The sequence below is a fragment of the Gordionus sp. m RMFG-2023 genome, chromosome 4 (genome assembly GCF_954871325.1).
Source record: "Gordionus sp. m RMFG-2023 chromosome 4, tfGorSpeb1-WG-v2, whole genome shotgun sequence".
NCBI lineage: Eukaryota > Metazoa > Nematomorpha > Gordioida > Chordodea > Parachordodidae > Gordionus > Gordionus sp. m RMFG-2023.
In genome coordinates, this window is record NC_088778.1 from 16,061,003 (window position 1) to 16,087,514 (window position 26,512).

The 26,512-nt window shown below is 27.5% G+C and overlaps 1 protein-coding gene across 5 annotated transcripts in view; it reads left to right on the top strand.

Annotated features, from left to right (window-relative positions):
* LOC135928988 (uncharacterized) overlaps positions 1–26,512 on the top strand; it is a 52,932-nt gene that overhangs the window by 5,581 nt on the left and 20,839 nt on the right. For 4 of the 5 annotated variants that reach the window (XM_065465468.1, XM_065465469.1, XM_065465471.1 and 1 more), the window contains exons 2-9: positions 8,773–10,449; positions 12,290–14,155; positions 16,499–16,650; positions 18,159–18,347; positions 18,416–18,491; positions 22,291–22,389; positions 25,090–25,471; positions 26,213–26,319. In XM_065465468.1, coding sequence (XP_065321540.1) covers positions 8,922–10,449; positions 12,290–14,155; positions 16,499–16,650; positions 18,159–18,347; positions 18,416–18,491; positions 22,291–22,389; positions 25,090–25,471; positions 26,213–26,319 — 4,399 coding nt within the window. In that variant the 5' untranslated portion in view covers positions 8,773–8,921. The remainder of the gene's footprint in view (positions 1–8,772; positions 10,450–12,289; positions 14,156–16,498; positions 16,651–18,158; positions 18,348–18,415; positions 18,492–22,290; positions 22,390–25,089; positions 25,472–26,212; positions 26,320–26,512) is intronic. The other variant, XM_065465470.1, reaches the window with a different exon arrangement.

Genomic DNA, 26,512 nt, shown 5'->3' on the forward strand with positions numbered 1-26,512 from the left:
AACCAAGTAAGTGTTCTCAGCCATAAAATTAATAGTTCCTCCATGATATAAATATAATCTTGAAAGTATTTTAATTGTAAGAATTGTGATAAAATTTGAAAAAAAATTCTTTTCTTTATAAATTATACCCTTGTAATAAAAAGTTTGAACTGGGGTTTAAAAATTCAAACCGAACAGATATAATAATTTTTATGAACTGAACCGAATCGATATTCGTTACGGTTTTACTTTTGAAAATGGCAAAATGCTTTTTACGAGAACTTAAACTTTTATACAATGTTTAATTTTTAAAAAAAATTTTATGATTCTTGTTAATGATATCATATGTAACTCATTTACACTTATACTTAGTGTAAAAATATTTTAGGGTACTCAGATCGAAGATTTATTAATAACTATAAAATTATATTTGTCTGTGTCATTATTAAATATTGGATTTACACCAATATTTAGCGTTTTCATTCGGGCCATATTTAATATTTTTAGAATAATCGGGCCGGACCGGGCCTAAATTTTTTTAAAAAATACCCGGGCCGGGCCATATATTTTATAACTGAATATTTTTAATCGCCATTTAATTATAAAAATTAAAAATAAATGGAATAAATTTTTTTTTAAAAAAATCTGGGCCGGCCCTGAAAATATGAAATCATCGTGTTAGTTCTGCAGGTTTTTGAAATGTAGTATCTTGTAACTTGGATACTATTATATATATGTGTATTCGAAACATTAAATAATCATCATTAATTCCAAATTGTATATTTTCTTTATTGTCAAAACAAACGCAATCATAATAATATTCTCAAGGTATAAAATTTCATAAATTTTAATAATTATTTTCATAAACTAAAGAATCACATGATTCAAAAACAGTAATAATTTCTTCTCAAAAAAAATATATTGACCCCTCTTTCTTGAAAAATCAAACTGAGTAAAGAAATAAAATTTATGCATATATGTAATCAAAGTAAATTTCTACATAAATTCTTATAAATGATCAAAAAGAAATGTAAAAATTATTATTATTTATTTTCATTAAATTTTTTTTCTACTCTAGGAAGTTGCATTTTTTTCTTGACCATACATAATTTTCACTGAGCTATTGCTACCCATTTTGTTCTTAACCATACGTAATAGTTGTCATAGTGCTGTTGATTATCATTTAATTTGACGGTGTGTACCTTGATTTATCCTTTGCATCATTGGTCAGTCATGATCATTCTATCTTAAGCTTGGTATTATTAATCTAGCATAATTGTAGTTAATTGTGTAGAATCATTAGTGACTGGAAGGAATATTACAAAGAGAAAGTCATATTTTTTTAAAAATTATACCCAAAATGTATTCTTTATTCTTTCCTTTATACTTTATCTCAGATACACTTCTTCCATATCAATCATAATCCTAAATTTCAAATATTAAACACAAAATTTTAACAAGAGTCCTTTTATTATATGATAAACATTTCAAATATTAAACACAAAATTTTAACAAGAGTCCTTTTATTATATGATAAACTACTACTTTCCCCCTTGGATCTAAAATAATATAAATGGCCAATTTTCTTCATTTATATAACTTTCAAAATTTTACACATAAAAATATTATAATATTATCTAATGGCTCTCTCCATTATTATAAATCCACTTTATATCCATAAAATCAAAAATATTTTTATTAATTTATTTTTAGATATATATAATATTACACATGTACATATGTAAACCTTTAATATTATACTTTTTAAAAACTTGAACTATTTAACCCATTCTTGACTTTCAATTCATCTTTAGAATATGTTTAACATCTAACTTTCATATCTGGGATTTGCATATTTCAATTTCATCAAATAATTTTTCGTTTTTATTTCATTTATCCATCTTTTTTTATAAACAACATTATTCAAACATTTCTTTCTTTTCATTTTTTTTAAACATTGGCAAAATATTTCATATCCATTTTCAATGCACCATTTTTTAAAAAAATATCAATATTATCACAATCTTTTTTTTTCACATTATATTTCAAAAAAAATTTATTTATGCTAATTATAATCCCAAAATTTAAATATTAAGCAATCTTTTCTTTCCTGCATATCTTGAGGTCTTCATTTCTTATGATGGAATACCTATAATACCATTCATTGAGTCTTAAGGCTTACAATACAAAATAATACAAAATAAAACTTATTTTCAAAAACAGAAATCAAAATATATATCACAAAATGTATTATTACCCCAACCATATTCAATGGTATGAAAATTATTATTACCCCAATCATATCCAATAGTTCTCAAATTTTTTTTTCCAAAATACACTTTTATCATAGTAATATATACCATATCCAATGGTTCCCAAAAAATTTTTTTAAACATCTCAAAATTCTAAAATAAACCTTAAAAAAATTCTTTTAAACCCATGTTATCACTTATCTTAATTCACTCAATTAAGACAATTGAAAACATTTTATACCCATACTTTACATTCTAACTATTAATTTTAAAATAACTTATAAATTTTTTTTTTAAAATAAACACATTGAATTTCACCCCTCTTTCAAGTGAAACCAAATTTTCTTTATATTTTTTTAAAATTCAACATTAACTTTACTTTTATAAATTCATACATTAAAAATTTAATTTCTTTCAACTATATAAACTATTAATATACTAGTTAATAACCCGTCAAGAATGACGGGAATGAAGGGTAATTAGTTTGTGTGGCCGGGTAGGGCCTAATATTTTTAAAAAAAATTTGGGCCGGGTCGTGTCGTGCCTTGGAATCTTTTTAAAATATATCTAAATTTATATAGGACAAGAGGACCCCTCCCCCCCCCCTAAATAAAACTATTACCCATTTATATTTAGAATAATAAACAATGAATCATCACCTTCTGTTTTCAGTTGGCTATATTAGCTCAAAATAGAGAAGAATGGAGTAAATATCCATATAAGAATAATAATGTCGATTAACTATTATACTTGTAATTTATGTATATTTTTAGAACGAGATTAAAATTTAATGGCCTATCCAGACATTGGCAATTGATGCTTTTTATTTTTATAATATATTTAATGATTTATTAAAAAAAATCAACTCATACATTATAAAATAAAACAGTATTTTTTAAGTTATTTTAACGACTTTGCATATTACGAATGAATGAAAGAAAAAAGAAAGATAACGGACTGTCAAGTTGGATGGGACCAGACATTAGAACCGTCAGTTCAGTCCAGTCTGGTCCCATCTAATATAAGCTAAGCAAGATAAAAGTTAACGTTTCTATTTATGAATTTCATCAAGGCGATTGTTGTTAAACAATAACTGTTTAAAAACATTTCTTTTTACTATTTTATTATTAGTTGATGCTAGTTCTTATTAAATTAAGGTAATAGTAAGACCAGGAAGGAGCTAACGCTGTTAGCCAACAAAATTAACTTGCTCTCATACATAACAAATATAACGAATATCATAAATATATATGATTCTTATTGCATTAAAATTAAAATTCGTATTTTAATTTCTTTAAATAAAAAAATACCTGGTCTGGACCTTATATTTTAAAACCAAATATTTAAAATCCCATTATTAGCTATAAAAATTAAATATATTATAAAAAAATCTGGGCCAGGCCTGAAAATATAAAATCCAGGCCGGGTCGAAAAAAATCGGCTGGGCCGGAAAATTTTTTAAGAAATAATTTGGCCCGGGCTGGGCCGTGCAAATGGTACCTCTGCAGATCTTGCAGAGTTTTTAGAAATTTTTTTTGGCTTGGCCCGGTACAGGTTTTATGTCTTCAGGCCCGGCCTGGCGCGAATTTTTTCAAAAAAAATTTCAACCTAGATTTCTTTAAAAAAAATTTCGGTTAGGGTATGTAAATTTTTTCTACGGCCTTGGTCTTAAAAAATTAATAATATATCTATTCGGCTTCTTACTGATCATTTTTCAGCGAATATGAAATCCATATATAATAACTTCAAATTATCTAATGGTCCATAGTAATTCTTTTCTGCTCCTCTTGTAATTTAACATAGCCCTTTGAGAGATAAAATGATACTTATCATATATTTTTAATATCGAGTGTATCTTTGTTCCTTTTAATTTGATTGAATATCACCTGAAATAATGATTAGTCAATAATAAATTAAATAATATTTTCTAAGGATCGAAAAAATGGAAATAGGAAATATAAGTGAATGATTGTAATATATTGTTCCACGATACCCAATTTTTGTTTTTTATTTTTATAAATAATGGCGATTTAAAATATACGGCCCAGCCTGGTTATGGAAAAAATTTTTTTAGGTCCGGCGCGGGTATTTTTTAAAAAGGCCCAGTCCGGGTATATTTTAAAAAAATGGCCCGGCCAGGCTTAGGGCCGGGCCTCCATGTCTCTGATTTATATAAAACAAAGCTGGTAAAAAAAGGTTTTAAATATACAAAATGTAATTTAAATAAAAATATGTTTTTTTGTCAATTTATAAAATAATTTTACTCTGGTTTAAAATATATTAAAAAATGAACTGCAGTTGGTAAATTACCAATAATCGTCAAATATAATTCTTATACAATACAACTTCCTAATATTTCCCATAGTGAACTTTTATCAGTTTTTTTTAATTTCTACGGTCGAACTGGAATATCGAGTCGTCATGTCGACCCAGATCGAACTGACGGATTTGTTTCGAAAGAGACCGGATTAGACCGAACTGTCAGTCCGGCCGGACCTTTGACTAACACTACTATTCTTCAATGTTAAATAAAAATGTACAAAAAATAGATTTATCAATAAAAATAAAAAAGGTTGAGAGCCTAGTGTTATTCAAATTATTTAATCAGCACTTATTCGAAATTAATGTTTTTACTCAAACATTTACTGATTAAATTTACCAGTATATTTTAAGAATTATTAATGACTAATTTAACTTGATATAGAATTGATAAAAATTGAAATTATTCTTGGGAAAAATTTTCTGATTTATTTGTATTAGTTTTGTTTTTTGTTTAAAATTCTCACTTCAATCATAAATTATTTTTTTATAACATGATAGATGATAGAAAGTGAAAACTATCACCCCTCCCCCCCCCCCCCCCGATACAAAAATATAACTAAGAAAAATCTTAAAGATCCTCAATTTTATTTATTTTTAACAAATATTTTTAAAAATTTCATAATTTAAATCCTTTCGAAAAGTTTAGACTTAAATTTTCATAATTTCTTTTTAAAAATTTTCTAAAAATATGGATATTATTTATTGAAATTCTATTTGTTTTTCAATTTTTGTGAAATATGGGAATGCATTCTATTATTTTATTATAGAAAGGTAAAATTTAGGAAATTAATATGGCCTTTCTCTCGCCTTCTTAGTCTTCCACCTTTGTTGTTTCAGCGAATGGGGCATATCAAGTCTACAAAATTTCAAAAATAAATGCTGGACCATCCATCATTTTAAAATTTTATAATCTTTTTGACTTTTCAAGAATCTTATTGAGTTTCCAAGGAACTTTTTAAGTAGGGTTGTGCCGATCCACAAATTTCTCACTCATCTGGATTCTATATTTTCCGACATTACTAAAAAACCTATCCGATACCGATCTGATATTTATATTGATTTTTATATTTACCATATTAATAAAAAACCTATCCTATACCGATCTGATATTCATATTGATTTTTATATTTATCATTTGTATCAATGTCATAAATATATCAATATTTAAAAAAAAAACAACTAACTTTCACGAATGATTAAGTGTATTTTATTTTATTTATTTTTCATAAGTTAATATTCTCATTCAATATTTGCAATGTTTATGGGCGAATGTAGTGTTGTTTAACAACCCTTTTTAAAAATTGACTAGGGCAAAATCAAAATTTTAACCAAAATATTATTGTCTATACCTCGAAATTCCGCTAACAGATATCCAATCCTTTCTGATATCTGTGGGAAAATCAATACATGGGTAATGTACTCTTGGCTAAAATTTTTAGTTAATTATTTTTAAAATTGGCTAAATCGACCCGTTTAGCAACACTAACTGAATGTGACATGTTAGATGTTTTAAAATCCTTTTCTTTTTGCAGATAATATAAAAAAAATAGTGTAAAATTTTAAACTATTTTTTTACAAATAAATTGTATATTAGTTCTTTTTATTAATTTACTAGCTAATAACCCGTCAAGAATGACGGGGTTGAGGGGTAATTAGTTAGTTTGTATATATGGTACTAAATAGGCTTTATAGTAAAATTTAGTAGAAAAAGAGATAAAATTGTTGCAATGTAACCCGTGAGCATTAAGGGTATTAGAAATATCAAAATTTAAATTTGTGATAGGAATCATATTGGGTAAAATTTAAAATAGAGATGCTTCTAAATTTTTACATTTTAAATATGGGCTAGACATTGGTCTCAAAATTTTGTTTTGCAGACACAGCAGGCCTGATCAAAAAACCATGTCCCATGCAACTTTCCCAATATTTTGCCATTTATTTCTATATTGTAATTTAATAATAATGTTTTAAATTTAATTTTATATTTAGAATAAATTTGTGATAGAAATCATATTGAATAAAATTTAAAATAGAGATGCTTGGGAATTTTTTAATTTTAAATATGGGGTAGACATTGACCGAAATTTTTTTTTGCAGACATAGCCAGGTCTGATTAAAAAACCAAGTCCCATGCAACTTTCATAAATTTTGCTATTTATTTCTATTGTAATTTAATAACAATGTCTTAAATTTAATTTTTTATTCCATTTATTTCTATTGTAATTTTATAATATCTTAAATTTAATTTGTATATTTAGAATAAAATTTAAATCTGTGATAGAAATCATATTGGATAAAATATAAAATAGATATGCTTGAAAATTTTTTAATTTTACATATGGACCAGACATTGGCCTGAAATTTTTTTTCTCAAACCTCGCCAACCCATAATAATTTTGTAATTTTTTCCCAAGCCTGGAGATAGGTAAATCTCTGAAAACCATATAGTTGGGAAAATTTTCTCAAGCCCGCCAAAGATCATAATAATTCTGTTAGTTGAGAATTGAAATAAAATATATAAAAGTCATAATTCAATTAAAAATAAAACCAATGAAAGTTGCATTGGCTTGGTTTTTTAATCAGGCCTGGTGATTTCTGCAAAAGAAAATTTTCACTCTAAGGTCTAGCCCATATATAAAATTAAAAAAATTTCAAGCATTTCTATTTTATATTTTACACAATATGATTTCTATCGTAAATCTAAATTTTATTTCTAAATATAAAATTAAATATGAGACATGTTAAGGATGTTGAAGCAATATTACATTGATCTTGATTTTCAGTACTACTACACTTTGATATTGATGCAATAAGACTTTGCTCTTGTCTTTTCTTGCTCCGACAAAGTTCCTGTCTCCGTCTCGCTTTCTACTTATGCTGATATATTATTAAAATTTAAAAATATATACCTATTAAATAGTTTGAATTTTAACTTATATTCACTTAATCAGTTATGTCTAAATTTGAGACAAAAATTTACTATTAAGGATCTTGAAACAATAATACATTGCTCTTGATTTTCAGTACTACATTGATTGTTGATTTTCAGTATCTTTTTGTTGAATGGCAGGAATCTATAAATATAATATAATGTATCAGTTATGTCTAAATGAAACAAAAATTTCCTGTTAAGGATCTTGAAACAATAATACATTGCTTTTGATTTCTAGTACAATTTGATTGTTGAATTTTCAGTATCTTTTTATTGAATGGTATCTTGTGCAGGAATCTAAAAATATAATAAAATAGTAATTAAATCAAAAAAATTTTTCAGTTAGTTGGTAATGGAAGATGGATGAATGTTTAATATGATTCTGTGGTAATTTTTTAAAAAAATGTAAAAATTAAAATATCAGAATATCTATAATAGTTTGAATTTTAAACTAGTTACAAACTTTGAATCGTAACTTCCATTTGATTAATTTTGTCAGATTAAGAAAAAAAATCATTTTGCCAGATTATGGAAAAAAACCTTTGCCGGGATTCGAACCTAAGTCCAATAATCCAGATTTGTTCGTTCATGCCGATTGGGCCACAGGCACTTTTCAAAATTAACGATTTTTTAAATATATATTATAGATTGAAAGTGTGACAGTGTCAGCGTAACGGTATTTTTGTGACAAGGCTTTTATATATATTATAGATTATTATGAAATGAAAAAAATAATATGATTTTATATACATTATAAAATAACCAATTAAAAAATATCGGATCGGTTTTTTCATCGGCCCATCCGATATTTTAAAACGCTAAAAATCAGTGCCGATCTGATATTAGTATAGGCATAGCTCTACTTTTAACAATTTTTTTAAAAAAAGATCGTTTATTTGGGTTTTCACTGATTTGTGAAATCGGTAGGATACTATTTCTTACTTATAAATCTGATTTTATTATCGACATTTAAATTATTGGATTATAAAATTATAAATTTTTTTATAATAAAGAAAGAGGTGGAAAATCTTGTGTCTCCGCTGTTCCTCTAATTAAAATTTATTCAGTTTACATATAAAAAGAAAGCAAAACCCATCTAAATTTTTGTCATCGATCGTTTTTGATTTAAAGGAAGTATAAAGAAAAAATTAAACGATTTTAACATTAATTTAATTAGTATTATTGCTAGCATTGTATGCTAGATATAGATAAGTTAATTTAAATTTGTGATTATATTATAATTTATTTATTTACTCGTTGGTTATTAATGCATTTCTTATATTATAGATTAAGATCCGTTATTTTTTTTACTCTTATCTACCTGCGATGTACGTATAATTCGCGAATGAATATGAAGAGGCACCTATGATAAAAAATTTGAATTCGCTTTAAATCCACCAAAACCTGAAGCTGATCTCGAAAACGGCCTATTTTTAATGGAATCTATCGATAATAAATCCAAGGATTACAAGATAGACGATGTAGTCAATAAAAAATTTCCATACATTATTAATACGTATCCCAACATACCCAACTCTAACGAGTACTACATCGATTACACGTCGTATGACACAAACAGAGATGAGGACAATAAAACGAACCCTTACAAATTTTCTAAATGTCATCAATTAGCAGACCCGTTAATATCGACCTGTGTTAATTTGGGTGTTTTTCCCCACACTACTTCGTTGCCTCAAAAGTTATGTAATTCTAGCATGCCCCTTTTTAAAAACATCGAAGTTCAGTCAAAATCGAATCAACAGCTTTCCGAGCATATCTCTCTTAAGGACAGCAACGCGAGCTTATTACAGCCTAATAATCGATTTAATGATAATAATTATAACGATAGAATTACTAGGAAGAATATTGTTTACGAAAACGAGGATAACATAAAACTCAATAAAAACGTACTATGGCCCACGGGAAATAATTGGGGTTTTAATGAAATCGATAAATATATTGAAAATAATAAAGAGATCATAAGTGTGTATTCGACGAACCAGGCTGATAATGAATCCTCCCCAAATCACAACATTAGAATCTCACCGAAAACCACCGCCATATGCAAAATAAAATCCTGCAGCAATATCACGGAGAACCATTCATTCGACAGGGACGCGAATAGAGATAACTCCCTAATTTTAACCACTACATCTGCTCACGCAAAAAACATTTCTCCTACTCATTATTGCCATCATCAAAGTAGTCATTCTGTTCCCGCGTTCGCTGGCGAGAAGCAAGATCCGTATTTCGCATACGGAGATAACCACGGATTCTTTAAAACGATCCCAAACAACGCGCAAAGCCCGTCTCGTTTATATCCCACCTATGACAATGAAAAGACACCCACGAATATTTTAATCGATAAAAACATGAAACGTTTCAATTACGATGAGGGTTCTTCTTACTACGCTAATAGACTTTTAGCGGATAATATAAAATTTTTCGATAAAATATTATACAAAGACAAATTTTATTCTAATTTAATTCCCGATATACACAACTCTCCGGTAAAGTACAAAAAATATATATGCACAAATTCACCCATATCAAGAAACAAAGATGACACCTTAACCGATACAGAGGTTCTGTTAAAAGGATCTTCCGATCAAACTAATGACTTTCTCAATGTATACACCTACCCAAACACTACACAAAATTTCCTTTCGACCCATGCCGTTTTGACCCAATCATCGTCTTGTCGATCCAATTCACCTGCTAAAATGTCGACGAACGAGGATAAAAAATCTACCGGTTGCGTCTCATTCTCATCGGTCGGCTCCTCATTCAGCCCCAAATTATCTTTCATGAGGAATAAGCTATCACGTCTTTCCCTCAAAGACCGTAATGCATTAAACACCTCCGCGATTCTTAAAAGTGATACATGCCAGGAGCACAAGTTCAAATACCGAAACGTCAAAAAAAATTCATGTACCATATTGATAAACGATGTCCCTTTAAATGGTTTGTAGATAAAATAAAATACTTCTATTATTCAATTTTTTTATCACATCTAAAAACCTTATAAATAATTTTATGGATCTTAAATTATAATATCCTTTTATATTATAAAATTAAGGATGCACTTTTTAATATCAATTGGCTCGAATCGTTCCTTTTTTTTAAAATATCGAAATTGGTCGATATTTTTTAATAGCTATCGACGTTATTCAATAAAGTAACGGCTTTGGATTTTACATTACTCTGCAAAAATAGTAATGCAAGGTTACTTTAATTTTTCCTAAAGTACCGACAGTTACCATGTAATAAAGATTGAATAAATTATTTTCTTTATATACATATATATAATATATTTATTACACAAATCCCAAAATTCGAATGAATAAATAATTGGATAGATTTTTTAATATTAAGCTATAAATATACTGATAATTTTTTTTAAAACAATTTTAATGATTGTTTTTAAAAGCTTTTATATCATTTATCGCTCAGCATCGCTTTTGCTCTACTAAACACCTGATCATTAGGTGCTGAGGATGGCAGGGGTATATTATATTTTTAAATTGGTTTTAATATTTGGTTAAGATTTTTTTTCTAAAGATGTATCTTTTTTTCTTGATGAATTTAGATAGTTCATCAGACATATCATCGAAAAACACTTTTTCCTTTATATTGAGAATGAGGCGTGGCACTAATTTCCTCTATATGAATATCTTTCCTCAAACTATATCGTTTATCCATTTGGCCTTTAATGTAATGATGAAGATATTCACATATTATCTTTAACACTGCTCTAATATAATTGAAGACATCTAATAAACCAATAAAAATAATAACTGAAAGAAGAAAATGAAATGAAATACCCTTATAATTTGTTTTAAAAACTAGGTTCTATATTTATTTTTGTAAAAATTAACACGTTACTTTAGTACGTTACTTTTTGGAATAGTAACACCGTTACCGATTATCGGAAAAAGTAACGCCATTAATAGCAACGACACTTAAGTAACGCGTTTCTATATAGCACTAATAAACGATATGAATTATCACAATAGGTAAATTATTGTAAAATTAATTATCTTTATCAGTGCAAAAAAATGTTTTAATTATAATTTTACCATCATTGCAAACTGTTATAAAATTGATTAAATATAAATGAATGGATAAAGAGTAGCCATTCCATGTCGAATGAGCAAGGAAATTATGATTTCTGGTCGTTTTTAATATTTTTCTTCCTTATCGTTTATTATTTTTTTAATAATTTCTTCAATGATTAGCGCGGCTTTATTTCCATAAAAATTCTTATTATTATTATTTGCTTCATTTATTTAAACATTATTTAGTACGTTGTCTTATATAAAAATAAAGAAATATAGCTAATTAGCTAATGTCATAGTCAGGGGGAGGCGTTTTATTTGCCTGTTTTCATAAATAAAATTATGCTCTAATAAAAAATCCTCCCCTCACCCTTCCGCATTCCCCTCTCCCCCAAAAAGGTATACAATATGCCTCTAAACAAAAATTTAAAAGAAAAATAAATAAAAGTTAATATTTTATTTTAAAATAATGACTATAATTCAAAAATTTCATCAAAGAAAACATTTTAATAAAGAAAAGGTGAAAACCAAAATGATCATTTTAATGTAACCCTACCAATATTAAGTGAGCCTAAAGTCTTCCAATAAAATTTACGGGAAAAACCACCTAAAAATGCTCCCTCCCCGTTGCAAGACTATGTCTATGGCTGATGTGGTTTATTGATAATATTAATATCAACTTGATTATCGGATAAGCCTTTAAAAAATTATCAGTACAATTTAAAATGTCAATTAAAAAAATATAGCAAGTTATAAAAATGATCGGAATAAAGATTTTTCGTCAAACAACGCATGCCCTATTACCTCTTCCCCGTCCTCGGATTCGATTTTATTCGTATCGTCCCCCTCATCATCTTCCTCGTCCGTGTCAACACACCAACGCAAATTTTCGAACCATAAATTTAGCACGCTTATTCCATATTCCAAATTTTTGTTTCCGTTTCGCTCAAGCGCCAAGCGTAAAAATGGAATACAAACTGATAAATCCATCAACGAATCTATGGAGAGAGACGCGATAAATAAAAATGACGCTTACGATACCAACAGGCGTAGGTCTTGTTCTGCTGAAAACATAAATTTTCAAGTTGACCATGATTCAAATAAATCGCCGATAATTTTACCAGAATCCTTAACTAATCTTTGCCCATCTTCTGGACCTTTATTATCGGAGTCTTATCATTCAGGCGAAAATCTCGATTTTCCAGCAGTTAAACGACGAATCAATAAAGATTCAAAAACTAATACCATAGATTCCGATGCTCAACCGGTTTCCAAGTATACTTCATTGACTTCGGGCAGCAACAACTCGGATAGCAATGTATCTTTATCTCGAAACCTATTAAACAGTCATAAAAAATTATCGATGTGTACACAGAAATCATACGATATACTATCGAGTAAAAATATTCATAAACCCATTTCCCATTCTTCATCTTGCGAAAGGTCCCTCAATTTCAAAAAGAAAAACTCTATTCTTAAAATTGGCCACTTCGATAAAAGTTATTTCGAACACCTTGATGCCCAAAGCGTGGTGGCAATATACATTTTATACATCAAATCTCTTCGATTTTTGGCCAACAACAAAGATGGCAAAAACTTTGCGGGATCCTCCACCAATCGATTAACTTCCCTGCAAAATAATTTCATGAAAGGCAACGTGCGTCCATTTCGCACCAAGGACAAGACAGAATCAGCGGGCGACCCATCCTGCAATTCCAATAATAATTGCCTTAACTATAGGAAGTGGTGCTCAACTTCCAACAATCATCAAGATATGTTTACTCGTAAAACTGTATTCACGGGAGCCTCAGCCGCTCTAGCTGCCACTACCTTCTTACTCAAACACCAAAGCCCCTGCAATGACCGCACCAGTGATAACCTTATAAACACCGACGATCGAAATTCTATGTCAAACGAATCGAGCCAAGATTCGCTCGATTATAAGGCGAGGAATAAAATATTTTTCACAGATAGGAAACTGTCTGGGACTTTAGATATCGGGGACGGAAGAGGAAATGAGCTCGTCGAAAATTGCGCCTATTTTCGCAATGAAATTGGTGGCGAATCCTTTGAATGCCTAGACTTGGTCAGTTTCCGGTACCTCAGTAAAAAATACCTTTCTCAATCGAAGGATAGAACTCTCACCCGCGATAAAACTGAGTCAGATAATTGTGGCGATTCGAGGGTATATCAAAATTATTGTGGTAGTGGCAATCGACATCATCGCGTAGAGAATTTTTGTCATTATTATGATACCATCTCATCCCATTCTTCACTGTCCTCATCTTCCATTTCATCCCGATTCTCTGCATCTCAAATTAAAGCGACGCCCCGCACATCAATACTTTTATCTCCTTTGACTAGGCAACCAATTTGCAATGGTATTTCCGTGTTAGATTTTAGGAAGCACGCCCCGCAATTATGCGACAAAATCGTGATAGATATTGTATCCACCGGAATGGGTAATAATCAAATTATGGGAAACATGACAGCTCTCAATATCAAAAACAAAAGCATGATGGGCTTTAACGAAATACATAGTAAATCCGGTTACATAATTGAAAATTGGGACTCTGGCGCTTATTTTTACCGTATCTATTTTTTAGGAAGAGGTAATTATTTCATTTATTTTAATTTTTTAAATTAGCTAACTATATAATCATTATTAGAAAAAAATATTTAAAAGCAGGTCGAACCAGACCGAACTACGAAACCGAAATGAACCGTTATAAATTTTTGAACTATAACCTAACCGTTATAAGAAATTCTCAGAACCGAACATTATAAATACCTACAATCCAGTTTAAACCGGTTCATAACGGTTTTTAGAAATTTATTTTTTAAATAAATAAATTTTCAATATATTTAATTAATTTGGTCAAATTCATTTTCTAAAAAAATAGTATATTTTATACATACATTAAATTTTAATTAATTTGTTATTTCTTATTCACATCATATTCGAAGGGGTTTAGCAAATTCATTAGACCCGAGTTTCTAGAGGATTTAAAACTGAAATCATTTCTAGCCTGTCATTTTATCTTTTAAACCTGATTGTAAACTGATTCATATTCCAAGTGCATAAAATGCCTAATCCCTAAGATCACACAATTTTCCTATGAAATTTTATATATTTTTTTTTAATATATAGAAAATATTAGGGGTGTACCGATATCACTTTTTGGAGGCCGATCCGATATTCTCGATATTAAATTGATATCGGCCGATTACCGATCCGATTTCATATCTAATTTTGTATTCTGTAAAGATACCAATGGTTTTAATTTTTAATAGACTTTTTATTAGTATAACATCTATAATTTAACTCTACCCTAATATATGTCATTTGAATATATTATAATGATCAAGTTATATTTTATATTCAATTTAATTGCAATTCTAAAAGTATATAAAATTGTTAAATCACTTTTATATAACATTTATCTATATACATAATAAGTAGTAAACAAATATGAAATTTGAAATAAATAATTAAAATAATATTTAACATTAATATATCGAAGATTTTAGAAATATCAAAATTTCAAATTTATCAGAGGTCAGCCTGCAGCGAAGGTAACTGTCAATATCACCAGCTTCACTAAAAAGAAATTCTGAAGAGATTATCGCACACTTTTATAAACAGAATGCGCAAAAAAATAACAATATGGCAGAATGTTTATAAATTAATTATTATTATAAATAATATAAATAAAAATGGATTTCGAATTTATTTATAAAAATAAATGATTTTAAATATAACTTTTAAAATTTTTTTTACAACATTATTTTTTTAAAGACGCCATTTTATATCGGATCGGAAAATTTTATAATGATGGCTGATAACCGATATTTTAAAATGGGTGAAATATCGGCCCGATCCGATATAAAATATCGGTACATCCCTAGAAAATATATTTATAAAAATTAATATAAATTAATGGTAGTTCAAAAATTTACTGTAAAATTGTCTGATATTCACAGGGTAGGTACTCTATACTAGAGGTCTGCAATGGGTAGGTTTTAGCTCCCCTTGCCCACGCCCGCCCATACTTCGGGCGGGCGTAGTCGGGGTTTCCTAAATATTTGCAACATTGGGCGGGTGGCTAGCGGGTTAAATAATTTTTTAAAGTAATGAGCGGGCGTGGGTAGGTGAATTTAAATAATTTTTAGGCGAAATGAGTAGAACAGACTTCAATTTATTAAAAATGAGAGTTTTATTTCATCATATTGCATATTATATATGTTTAATTAAAAATACATTAAAATAAATAAATAAAGAGCGAAACCAGCTATTAGAATGTTTAAACATTTAGCAGGCGGGCGAGTAATTTTTTTTTAAAAAATTATAAGTTAGCGGGCGGGCGTTAAAAAAAATCAAAACAATGCTCACCTCTACTCTATACTTGCTGGAATACGAATCCGACAAAATTGAGTTCTTTTATAATTAAAATATCCACGCTATAAATGATTTAAATTTAAAGATTTGCATAACCCCTACAACATAACATATATAATTATATAGTTAGAAATTAACTTATTTTCTTTAATATTAATGGAAAATTTAATGTTGGACAATAAAAAGTACATGTATGAAATTTTTTTTAAAATGAATATTCAAATTAATAATAAATGGCGGAAACATTATTAATCTTATTCAAAAAATCGAATATTTGGTTCAAGTTTTAATAAAGTTACTCAATTTCTATAAATATCACTGATGACTTTACATGTTTAAGAGATTATATTTTTTTTAGTTTTTTAAATTCTCTTCAGATGCATCATTTATTTTGTCGTATGTTGATTGATTTCAATTCCATGAATCTTAACATTTACAATATTTTTGGTTAACTTTTTTTTATTTTCTTTAAAATTTTGATCCCACGAGAAAAACAGATTTGCCTCTGCAATACATATCGAATATCTTTTTATAAAAATCATATTTAATTTATTAGAACATTCCAATTATTTCGGAATTGATGAAAATTTCGGCCCAATCGCAGTTAGTTTAGTTCGAAATAGTGTACCTGCCCAAGCTATTAACCCAGACTCTAATCACATTAATTCCGAAATGTTTAATTACTATATCATCATGAGAACAAATCAAGTTTATTTTTATTTTTTATATTAATATATCTCTCTTATATAATAGAGCTTTCTTACTCTTCGTGTTGTAAAAATTATGCTTTCCTATAGGAACTTTATCTAAAGTGGGTTAGGATTATATGCTGTTATATTAATTTTTCAATTTTTAGAATTATTATAAATTTCCAATTTTTAAAAAACACCTTTTTTAAAAACATTAAATTAAAAGGAAAAATAAAAAAGGTAATTCAAAAAAAAATATATTAAAAATGACATGTATGATCTTTATTTTATGGGTAAATCTGTGCGCCGATTTTTTTATTCAGCTGAGATGGCGCGTTTGCATATACCGACGGCGCAATAAAAATGGACGTGCCGATAAAACATACATGATAAACTGTGTGAATTTGTTTGTATATTATTTCCAATAAAATTAACCCTAAGAATCAAAATATAAATACATCCCCAAACAAAATATGAATATAAATTTTCACAAATCTATAACAGGAGATAAAGAATTGAATCATCAACTTAAGGAATGCATAACAACATGAGTGAAAATTGCACATTATTTATAAAAAGGGATACCATAATGGGTACATAAATGCTACAAATTAAATTTATATCAGAAGTATAAATTATTATGTAAAAATATAATTTTATCCAAGTTATCTTGGAGATAATGAAGATATTTTTGAGTTTAATATCAAACCAACAATAGAGAAAATACATTCACTCGGGGTGAGGTAGCTAGAATGGTAAGTGTTTTTCTAGCAAGAATTGCTAAAGATTAATTCTAGCTTTTTGTTTCCAAAAATTTTAAGAAATGCAAATGATATTGATATTAGCATAAGTTTTAATTTACTATAAATATTTTTGTACAAGTTTTTTGTTCTATTTAAAGATATAAAAAAGCGCCATTTGGCGGCGCGCTACTTAAAATTGGCCGCTCCGTGAAATGTCTAAAAAGGGCATGACCTCGGCGCGGCGAACAAGTCTAGGCAAATCTAGTTATATTTTCGAAATATTAAAAATGCAAAATTATTGCTATAGGGTCTTATAATTAGAATTATTATATTATCAAGATGCTATAGTTAATTAAACTGTGAAAATATTGATCTGCTCAATTAATATGGTAATTGCCACCTTAGTTAGGTTATACTTATAATCTTGCATTTGAATTAAAAGATGAGAGTGATCTCAATTTAACTCCCAATTTAATTTTAAAATCGGTTGATTAAATCTTTGAACCGAGGCATTGTTACCCCTGGTGAGTCGGATCTTGCCAGTGAGCTATTAATCACTTTAAATGAGCACAACAAAATATTGATTATAATAAAGGCTGAGGGCTGAAATGATGTTATATTTTTGGATATTTATATGGGTACTTTTAGAAATGTTAGTATTGCTTGTATACAAGAAATAAAATGGAAAGATGGTGATGGCTATAAATTGTGTTGGAATAATTATTTTGAGTTTAAAAAAAGATGAGAAATATTATAAATTTTATATATTGTATTTTCATATTAGTTGTGCTCAATCAAAGGAAGCGTTGCCGAAGAAATTATACCAACAAACAATAAACAATGTATCGTTTCGCATAAAGATGTAATTGAGTATGTTTGCCCCTTTATCAATATCAATTGTCTCAAATTATGGGATTATGTTATTAATTCAGCTAAAATCGAAGAAAAGCTCATAAGGTTCGATGAACAATTGGTAAAAAAAATATTTTATTTATTATTTTTCGAGTTGTTTTGTGCTAATATAAATATTTAAAAATATAGATTAAAAGAAATTATAAAATTGGAGTACTCTATTGCAAATCTGGTCAAACAACTGAAGAGGAAATGTATAATAATGGTAAAATACTATTAATTTCTTTAATAATTTATAAAATTAAATATCAAATTTATTTTAATTCATTTAAAAAAATTTTTAAAACTTATATTGAAAAATCAAATTTTATATGAGCATAATATATATGTCGTATTGGGATATGGAATCATGTGGGATTCGGAATCTCAACGTGGGGAATATTCTGGAGCTTCCGGAATGTCACAAACTATGGGATAACATCGTTATGCAATTGCAAAATGGATTGCATGAATAAAAGGTGTTAGTGTCTCAAGAACAACCTTAGATTTCAACAAAATGTCATATAGCATTGAAAAATTGTTGCTCGGATTTTTTAAAAATATATATTCATGTAAAAATATTTCATATTTCATATAAATTTACAAAATCAAAAATGTTTAACCTTATTTTTCATTCATTATATGCCCCCACGTTTTATATCCCCATGAAAAATAAATAAATAATATAATTACTTTTTCTTCCCTTTTTTGCCGTCTGGCTGGCACCATATAATTAAAAGGCCAAAATAAGGGATTTAAAAAGAAAATTAAAAAAAAAGTTAATAGTAAAAAATTAATGCATATAATGAATGAAAAATAAAACATTTTTGTTTTTGTAAATTTATCCGAAATACTAAATATTTTCACATGAATATATATTTTAAAAAAATCAGAATTAAAAAATTTTTATTTATTGCAACAATTTTTCAATGCTATATGACATTTTGTTGAAATTTAAGGTTGTTCTTGAGACACTAACACCTTGTATTCATGCAACATGTTTTCCCATAGTTTGTGACATTCCGGAAGCTCCCAAATATTTTTAGCAGTTTAAATAAATAATTAATATATTTTATGTACATGATTTAATTTGAGGAGTATATGTATAAAAATAGCTAAATTACCTATAATTGATATATCTTTGTTAGGCATTTCAAAATCATTTATTTTATAGTTTTATATAGACTAGAGGCAATGAATGGTGCTGAAATTCAGCACACGTTCATACCCATATTTTGTTCAATTTTTAATACTTTCCCTTCTAAATTTTTAGAAATAAAATAACCCAGAGACCTGCAGAGGTGCCATTTGCACGGCTCGGCCCGGATTTTTTTTATTATATTTGTTTTTAATGGCGATTTAAAATATTTGGGTTTAAAATATACGGCCCAGCCTGGGTATTTATATTAAAAAAATTAAAATACGACATGACCCGTGTATACCCGGGCTGGGCTTAGGGGCGGACCTGCAGGTCTCTGAAATAACTGATATGAATCTATAATTTTAATTTTAATAATAATTATTAATTATATTGGGCGAGATTTTTTATCATAGAATTTCTAAATAATTACATTTTGAAATGAAATTTATTTTAATATGAATTAAGAATCTTATTGGACGGGATTTTTTTTCATGGAATATTTAAATTATTACATTTGAAAATTTATATTAATATACAATTATTTTATTTTTAATCTTAGCTTAAAATTTTTTTTAATGCGTCAAATTTTTTACCCAAAACAGTTACAGAATATAATTTATATAAAACATATTCAAACACCAAAATACAAATCTATTCAAAATATAAGGAAAGTAATGTAGATAATATTTTTAACGATTCCATCACTTTTTTTATTGTTTATCAATGAGGAAAATTATGTGAAGCTATATGCATTGCTACTAGAGGTGTACCCATACCACTTTTTGGAGGCCTATCCGATATTCCCGATATTAAATTGATATCGGCCGATTACCTATCCGATATCTTATCTAATTTTGTTGTAAAGATACCAATGGTTTTAATTTTTAATATACTTTTTATTAGTATAACATCTATAATTTAACTATACCATAACATGTCATTTAAATATATTATAATGATCAGTTAGTTTATATTCAATTCAATTGCAATTCTAAAAGTATATAAAATATTTTAATTGAAAAATCACTTATTTATATAATAAGTAATAACATTAATCTATTTACATAATAAGTAATAAACAAATATATTATAAAATTTGAAATAAATATTTAAAATTAATACATCAAAGATTTCTTTTTAGAAATACAAAAAGTTTCAATTTATCAGAGGTCAGTCTGCGGTGATGGGGACTATATCACTAGCTTCACTAAAAACAGATTCTGAGAGATTATTGCACACTTTTATAAACAGAATGCAAAAAAATAACAATATGGCAGAATGTTTATTAACTAATTATTACTATTAAAAAAATTTAACATAAAAATGGATTTGGATTATATAACTTTTTTTTAAATAATATTTTATTTTTGTTAAAAACGCCATTTTGTATCTGATCGGATCAGAAAATTTTATAATATTTGCCGATAATCGATATTTTAAAATAGGTAAAATATCGGCCCGATCCGATATTAAATATCGTACATCCCTAATTGCTACTAAAATAGAAAAGGTTTCAATCAAAGATTCGCGCTTTCGAATTGTTCATAATATTACTAATAGTCCTTGTTCAAAAAATGTTGGCCATAAAATTACATGGAAAAATAGTTGTGCTGTCAATAATATTGGGAATAGTATTTCTAATATTTTAAAAAGGACCCCTTCTTTTATTTTATATTTAAATGATCGTGGGCGTCAAAACATAATTTATTCTCAAATAACTGGACAAAATAACTTTATCTTAGGTCATCACTTGATATTATCTATCCATAGGACAGATATAACAAATATCTGTCCTAAAAATTTAGAAGGGAAAGTATTAAAAATTGAACAAAATAATGGGTAGGAACGTGCGCTGGAAGAATTTCATTTATAGCTTCTAGTCTATATTAAACTCTAAAATTAAAGAATGTTGAAGTTCCTCACAAAAATATATCAATCATAGGCAATTTAAGCTATTTTTATAGTAACCATATATATTCCTCAAATTAATTCATGTATATAAAATGTATTAATTTTTTATCTAAACTACTAAAAATATTTAGGAACTTTCCGGAATGTCACATAATATGGGAAAACATCGTTATACAATTGCAAAATGGGTTGCATGAATAAAAGGTGCGAGTTTTAAGAACAACATCAAATGTTCAACGAAATGTCATATTGCATTGAATTGTTGCAATAAAATTTTTAAAAATATATGAAAATATTTATGATTATAAATTTACAAAAAAATGTCTTTTAACCTTATTCCTTTTCATTCATTATATTCCTTAATTTTATACTATTTACTTTTTTAAACATTCTCTTATCCTTTTTGATTATATAATTTATTTATTATAACAAAATATCTCTAGTGCCGGTTAGGCGGCAAAAAAAGGAAGAAAAAAAATATTATTTAATTGTTTTAAAAAAATATTCTAAATCCCCATAGGTTTTAAATATTTAGAAAAAATATATTTAAAAAAACAAGATTCCAAATAAAACGTGGGGATTCAAGATTTCGAATCCCAACTTTAGGACTCCGAATCCCACATGATTCCATATCCCAATACCACATATATATATATTATGATAAAAACGCCTTCATTTCAAGTAAAGTTTTACAATAGAGTCGATATATAAAGGCACGTGCTCAGCGCACATCTCAAAATAAACTAATTTAGGACACTTAAAATTAAAAAAAAATTGATTAAATGATAAGAATTTGAGCAACTTGATAAAATATTTTAATCATAAGAAAAAAACAAATTGTCAAATAACTTAATTTTGAATTTTTTTTTATAAAAGCGCTGACACTTTTCTGTTTTTGATACTACAAACATTTTAATCTTTAAAATTGTCTCAATGTTATTTTTAATCATTTTATAATAATAACACAATATAGAAACAACTAGCTCTTACTTTGAACAATTCTTAAAACTCTTAGGGGATAAGGTACTACTCAAGGGGTTTGATAAATACAAGGGTGAATTGGATACCAAAAGTTTTGACCTTTTAAATTACAATATTTTGAAATTTAAAAATTAAAAATATATTCTTATATATTTCGTTAGTCAATTCGCGAAGTACGTCTTTGTCAACCCTCATTTTTATGGAGGTTTCGCCTCCATACTCCCATTTGTGGGCCTTCGGCTCGCTTTTACCCAACCTTATGCCGGGACCCTTTTATTGGCTTGTTCATATTTTACATGTTTTTATTCTTTCTTATATTTTTGGGAAAAAATGCCTAAAACGATTGGTTAAATACAATATTACAGTTATCACATTTCTACTCTATGAAATGATAATCCATATTTTATTTTAAGAATTACACATATAATATCATACTAATTGAACATAAAAACATACTTAACGCAATAGCGCCTATAATTAAATAAATATTACACAGAAAATAATATGAATTGCACATATAAAATTATTACATATTGCACTATAAAACTGATTGTGTGCATATCATAGCATCAAAGATTCTTATAAACACATCATTGATTACACTTGGTTGGAGTTATTTTTATCTTGTAATATTTCAACTCTCATTAGATTCCTCACTATCACAAATTATATCATCAATATTTTCATTAACATGCTTATTAAATCTTTATAAATACTGACAAATGAAGACAAATCAAGTCCTAATTTGTCGCTGAATACATTTTCAAATTGTGTAACTTTCTTTAAGGCTTTTCAGAAATACCTTAGATATTTATTTTATTAAAATTTTTCGAATACTAATATTGCACATATATAAACTCTTTATTCACCGAAAATATTTTGGCTGTTAAACTATTTATAATTTGATCATTTATAGGATGAAATTCTATAAAAATATATATTATTTGGATCTTCGGACGTTCATCTTTGCATTCATCGCTATTTTCCTTGTTAGAATTATTTTAGTTGATAGCATTTCATTTTGTAAATCTTCAAATTTTTAGTATGTAGATATAATAGAGTTGCCTTGTATTTCAAAAAAATCAAAGTGAATTTAACGTTTTAAATTTACCCAGATTTTCAATTAAAGATTTAGCTAGTTATAAGGTTAGTTTTTGCTTTTCTCTTTATCATATAACTATCTAAGGTCTTTTTCACGTGCTTACCACCTTGTTTCACCTATTTATTTGTAACTAAACAGCCACATTTACCCAAATAATTATTTTCGCCAAGATCAGCTGCTCTCATGTACTATATATTTGCAAACTAATGTTTGCTACCTATTATATTAAATTCTTAATTTTACCGAGAACCATTAACTTATAACGGTTGTCTTTGACTTAAAATTATTAGGGAATTTCTTCCCTTGAATTTTTATTTATCTTGAAGTTTCAGCTTTCATTTTCTACGTTTGCTTTTAAAAATAGCCTTTTCTGAATGGTTTCTAAATATTTTACCAATTTTTAATATAATTTGTATTATATTTTCAAGATTGTTAAGTGTTTTATTGTGGTCTAATCCTTAAATTGTTTTACATGAAAACTTTATTATTTCAAATATTTGTTTAATTACATGGATATTATTGCGAATCTCTCGATTCTTTTCATTTATCATTTTAAAGCTAATTGAAGATTTTAAAATAATGTATAAAGACTTTCATTTAAAGAAAAACGCTTTTTTTTGTTAAAATAAAAACCATAAATAGCATCTAAATGATAATTCTCAAAAAATTAGTATGACATTCTAAATGCTAAAATGATTACTTTATATATACATATATATGAAAACGATATGAGAAAGTCATAACTTATATGATAAAAAGAAAGAATATATTTTTCCTGATCGGCCTCTTTTTTTCATTTTTTTACTGATCGGCCTCAAAAATAGACATTTTTTCGCTGCCTCGTGGGCAAAATGCCCACTTGGTTTTATGGCCAGTCCTCTCCTGATAGTCAATGTGTTTAATATTTTACAATTGCCTGATATTTATTGGATAAGTATTTAACACATTTTGAATGTATTTTCAGAAAAAATAGATTATTAAAATTTAAATAAATGATTTAAAGCAATAGCACAATAAAGTTGATACGTTTTTTTAAACATTATACATTAGCTTAACCAAAGGTGGGCGGAAACGGGAAATGATTTAAAAATATCAAATAAAATTTATAGTTAAGAAAACCATCTAAAGGTTTCCCTTACAAAAATCCCGGGATACGTCAGTGACATTATGAAAATCCGATTTTGTCAAAAATGTATTCTAGTATGTATCCTCTAAATTTCAGGAAATTTAATTATGAACATTTGAGTAATTTTATATGTGAACTGTCTAAGATAGTGTAGTTAAACGGTTCGATTTGAGCCGATTTTTAAAAATGCTAACTCAATATTTTAGCCAGAAAATAATTGTCTAAGCCTCGAGATTTCTTTGATATAGGTTCAAACCTTTGTTCCACCTATGAGCAAAAATCTTAGGACTTGTATAATATTTTTCTGGTTAAAATATTGAGTTAGCCGTTTATAAAAATCGGCTCAAAATGAGCCGTTTAACAACACTAGTCTAAGATATTAATCAGTCAATGCACGTACTATGATTATTCGAATTTAATCTATATTAACATAACATTTTGCGTTTTCTTCTCTTTTTTTCGACTAACCCTTAACTCAAACATATTTAATTTTTTAAAATGCAATCATATAGTCATGTCATTTTTTTAAAACACATTATACGCCATATTTTACTTTATCATAGCTGAATCAACGGGTCTTTATTCGCTATATACGTCGATCCCTCCCGACGTGCAAGTTATGTTTCATGTATCAACTTTGCTCCCATTCACTCCCAATAATCGACAACAGTTACCCCGCAAGAGGCATATTGGCAATGACGTCGTTACTATAGTATTCCAAGACCCGCCAGCTGACTACACCTTACCTTCCAATTCTCAATCACATTCCTCTACTTCAAACTCAAGGTTAACTACATCTACCCAAGTTGCACTTTCTTCTACTCCTTTCTCCCCCAAACGCATACGTTCTCACTTTCAACACGTTTTCTTGGTAGTGAAGCCGATACTCTCATTTAGTAATGATCGCCCCATTGGTTACTGTGGTGAAACATTTCCCAGTTACAAGTAGTTATTTTTTGAGAATTGAATATTAACCCACCTCCTATCAGACTTTTAAAATGCGTAACCTTGATTATTAAAAGACAGATTGTAAATTCATTTTATTCATTATAAAAAATTAGGGTTAATGTCAATCTAGAAAATTTAATTATTCTTTATTTATGAGATGGGACTTGGAGGGAAGATCTAACTTGGTAATCATTTGGCACAATTAATTTTTGGTCAGAAATTTTGATATAATTTTATTTCATTTACAGTGTTGACCAGATTTGATGGAAAACATTTCCATATTTTTTAATTTATTTGAAAATAAAATTATTTGACTTGCAAAAAATTGTTAAAATAACATATTTATATATTCTTATCAATTTTTACAATTTAAATAATTTTATTTACAAACGAAATTAAAAAATATGAAAATGTTTTAAATTAAATCTGCACAACATTGTATATAAAGTTCTGATCCATTCTATAAATATGCAGTATTCTTTATTTATTTATAAAATTTTACATCTTAAATTTAAAATATTTTTTTTCAAAATGATCTATTTGGCATGTAAGTTTAAGAAAAATCTGACAAATTATTTTGGCTCATAATTATGTTATAATAACTTGATCTATGTATTCAATTTAGACTTAGAATGCTTTTTATACATTTTTAATTAGTCTTAAAAATATAAATCACGTAGGTATCTCAATCTCATTATTACAACATAAATATAGAATAAATTGTTAAAAATAAAATAGAATGGCAGTATCGAGGTCAAAGGATGTAGAACCATTTGGGCCACTTTTACCTGATGATGGAATATTTGACGATCCTACGGATTTTCGAAACTTTTTACTCGCTAAATGTTAGATTATAAAGAATAATAATTACGCATTATCGTTATTTTAAAGATATTTATAATTATGTATGAGCCAAAATTATTATTTTTATAGAATTGGCTATTTTTATTTTACATTTTTTTTACCGGTGCCGATCTGGTACCAAATCTAATACCCATCGTTCTTGAAAATTTTATCATAGATAGGAGGAATAATTTA